The sequence below is a fragment of the Bactrocera tryoni genome, chromosome 3 (genome assembly GCF_016617805.1).
Source record: "Bactrocera tryoni isolate S06 chromosome 3, CSIRO_BtryS06_freeze2, whole genome shotgun sequence".
Classification (NCBI taxonomy): Eukaryota; Metazoa; Arthropoda; class Insecta; order Diptera; family Tephritidae; genus Bactrocera; species Bactrocera tryoni.
The window spans coordinates 44,990,383-44,993,975 of NC_052501.1; the positions used below are offsets into that span (position 1 = coordinate 44,990,383).

Below are 3,593 nucleotides of genomic sequence, written 5' to 3' on the forward strand. Positions count from 1 at the left end.
ACTGATAAGGAGCATGCATTAGCTTCTTTGTGAAATATGGTCGGACGAAAGCATGCCCAACGATTGGAATTTAAGCGTGCTCTGCCCAATCCACAAAAAGTGAGACCCCACAATCTGCGCCAACTACCTTCATAGTATAAGGTTCTATCGAGCGTATTGTGTGAAAGATTAAAGCACACCGTCAACAAACTGATTGGACCTATCAGTGTGGCTTTAGACCTGGCAAATCAATAACCGATCAGATATTCACCATGCGCCAAATCTTGGAAAAGATCCGTGAAAGGAGAATCGACATATGTACACCACCTCTTCGTCGATTTCAAAGCTGATTTCGATAGCACGAAAAGGAACTGCCTTTATGCCGCGATGTCTGAATTTGGTATCCCCGCAAAACTAATACGGCTGTGTAAACTGACGCTGTGCAACACTAAAAGCTCCGTCAGGATCGGGAAGGACCTCTCCGAGCCGTTCGATACCAAACGAGGTTTCAGACAAGGCGACTCCCTATCGTGCAACTTCTTCAACCTGCTCAAACTACAGAACTGAATCTGGACAAGGAAGCAAAGCAAATGGGACTGGCAGTGAAACAAACAGTCATCACACTCGTGACTTGTCTCTCACACTCGGCTCTCACGTCACTGTTGAATCATAACTTTGAAGTTGTAGACAGCTTCGTATTTTCGGGAACCAGTGTAAACACCAACAACAATGTCAGCCGGGAAATCCAACGCAGGGTAACTTTTGGCAACAGGTGCTACTTCGGACTGAGTAGGCAATTGAGAAGCAAAGTCCTCTTTCAACGAACAAAAACCAAACTCTATAAGTCACTCATAATTCCCGTCCTGCTATATGGTGCAGAGGCTTGGGCGATGATAACAACTGGTGAGTCGACGTTGCGAGTTTTCGTGAGAAATTTTCTACGAAATATTTATGGTTTTTTGCGCATTGGCAACGGCGAATACCGCATTCGATGGAACGATGAGCTGTACGAGACATTGACACGACAGTCGAAGGTAATATGTAGAATTAAATTCTATAACTTCTCTTGACATCATTGAATTCTCAATAGGTCTTTAAATCGAACGAGGTATGAGAATACCGCACACCACGTTAACCCATTCCAAGCATCAGAACTAGAGTCGAGTCCTTCATATTGATAAAAAGAACCAAACCATGTGTCCATGTCCTTATCTCTATAGTTCATTTCAAAACTGCCGACATTGCATTTTAAATTGAATCTTATTAAATAATTAGTAAAATCTCTTAATCATGAGTCCGAAACTTTCAAGTATATGAAGATTTATTTCCAAAACTTTTAGGGGTGAAAATAAAATTTTGAATATTTCAAATAACAAAGATTTGGGCTGTGACATTTCCCCGAAGTTTCTTAACAATGAAGAGTTTCCTTGGAAACCATAAGACTGGAAATTATGACCAGCTGAATTCTGCGAATTCCTCTATCATCGGATGTGGAATGTATCTATAGATGCATTCGTCACATTTTCATTTAGATAAATTTAAAAGGTAATATGGGAGCTAGTTTTAACATGTGATTAGTTGATGTTGAAGACCGTCCTTGACGTCAACGTCGTCAACGCGTTTTCAACCTTCTTTGCGTAATTTGTACCAATCAAAACCATTTGCTACCGACAAGCAATTACCACCGAATACTTTTTTCACATTCTGAACGCTTCGGTACTAGAAAATGTAAATTCTATAAGCACTATATTTACTTCAGAAAGACAAGTATATACTAAACACTAATGATTTTGTAGATATGACATTTGTCACAGATATCAATGCCAATGTGATATAAGAGAAGATGGAAAACAAGTAGCTTTCATTATTGGATATACGGTTTTGTGAAATCTAACGAAGTATGATTTGGGAAAAATGGATTCATTATCGACTGAATTTTTCAGTTCGCTATAGAACCCGCCTCATAGCAAATGCACTTTACTGAGAACAACCAAACTTATTTTTCAAAACATTCGAGGAATACGATAAAACCTTCGATTGCTGTGACGATAGAGTAGAGATATTCGCAAATTGTTTACCGAATCACATTTTAATTTGACCAAGATACTGATATTTGATTCAAAAAATTAAAATTCAATTCAACAAATAGGTAAAAATAAAATTCCTAAAAGAATATAAGACTAGTTGAACCGAGTAGACATAGAAAATATATGGCAATATATGTGAGTTCAACAATTAAATACATTCGATTTGAAACCGTTATCATATTTATTATTACGAAACAATAACAAGGTCAGTGATCTGCAGTGCGTTCGTAAGGTAATTAGAAAATACTTCAGAATTGAACTAAAGATAGTGTGAAAGAAAATGTGCGGCACTCAAATTTGGTATAAAAGCGTAGATTAACAGCGTACTAAGCACAGTTCCACGAGATCCATCACAGCTGCTAATTTGAATGGGCCGAATGGGCTCCAAGGTGAGTTCGATTAATACATTTATCTCATACATATGTATATGTACATTAGTATAGAAATTCTCAAATTCTCTGTGTTTTGGTAGATATTCGCTCCACTCGTATGTTACTTCGCACTTGTGGTAGTCAGTGTCTTTCCACATGGTCATCATGGGCATGATCATGGGGGTCACAGTGCTTCCAGTCATGCTTCAGTGCATTTAGTGTCACACGACGATCATCATCTCAAAGAGCAGAGTGAACACCGTAAAGGTGATAAGGTATCCGAACATTATGAACTGATTGAAGCGGATGGTCACAAGAGAACTGTGCACTATACGGCTGACAAGCACAGTGGTTTCCATGCGGTGGTACACCGTGAACCCACACACCATCATGTAGCTGATCATGGACACACCAGCTACCATGGTGGACACGCCGAGGTTGAATCGCACGATGGTGGAGATGGTGGGGATGGTGGTCATGGTTACGAACATGCCCACGGAGGACACACTAGCTACCATGGTGGACATGCCGAGGTTGAATCGCACGATGGTGGAGATGGTGGGGATGATGGCTACGGTCATGATTATGGACACGGTCATGACCATGGTCACGATCATTCTAGTGGCTTTTCAATCAAACAAGAACAGGTACATCATCATGGTGGACATGATTTCGGTGGACACGGTGGACATTAGATGATTTATCTGTACAAAGTAATAATGGATGCTTATTTTTGTTATGTAGAGAATATGTTTAGTGGAAATTTAAATGGTTTTTAAAAATTGATCTGATATTATTAAAGTTACTTAAAAGTTAACAAAATCGGATAATGTATTCGTTTGGAAATGTTTATGGAATTATCTCTAATATAATTTTAAATGCATAGAAATACTTTTCCAACGCAACCGCAATCATTTTCTACTATTTACACAAGTTTTTTCATGGGATTCGTAATATGTGACAATCGTAATCTTAACATTATTTACAGAAATCGTTCGAAATCTAAGTATGACATCATTGAAATACATACTCTTGGTTTAAGAAACACATACAATAATACATAATAAGGATGCCTTAAGAAAGAATTGAGTGCATATTCCTGATGGAGATCTAAAGCATAGGTTGAACTGAAAACAGTTTCAATTTTTCTTCTTCT

The 3,593-nt window shown here is 38.4% G+C and overlaps 1 protein-coding gene across 1 annotated transcript; it reads left to right on the forward strand.

Moving 5' to 3' along the window:
* Window positions 1-2,443: 2,443 nt before the first annotated feature.
* On the forward strand, window positions 2,444-3,132 carry LOC120770000 (histidine-rich glycoprotein-like). The gene is made up of 3 exons (XM_040097090.1): window positions 2,444-2,455; window positions 2,539-2,899; window positions 2,993-3,132. Exons 1-3 carry the CDS (start codon window positions 2,444-2,446, stop codon window positions 3,130-3,132), a joined length of 513 nt encoding a protein of 170 aa, XP_039953024.1.
* The last annotated feature ends 461 nt before the right edge of the window (window positions 3,133-3,593 follow it).

Bases quoted from the DNA above. Each gene is read 5' to 3' on its own strand.
- LOC120770000 (XM_040097090.1), top strand. The intron at 2,900-2,992 runs GTGGGGATGGTG...ACGATGGTGGAG, and splicing joins ATCGCACGATGGTGGAGATG to ATGGTGGGGATGATGGCTAC.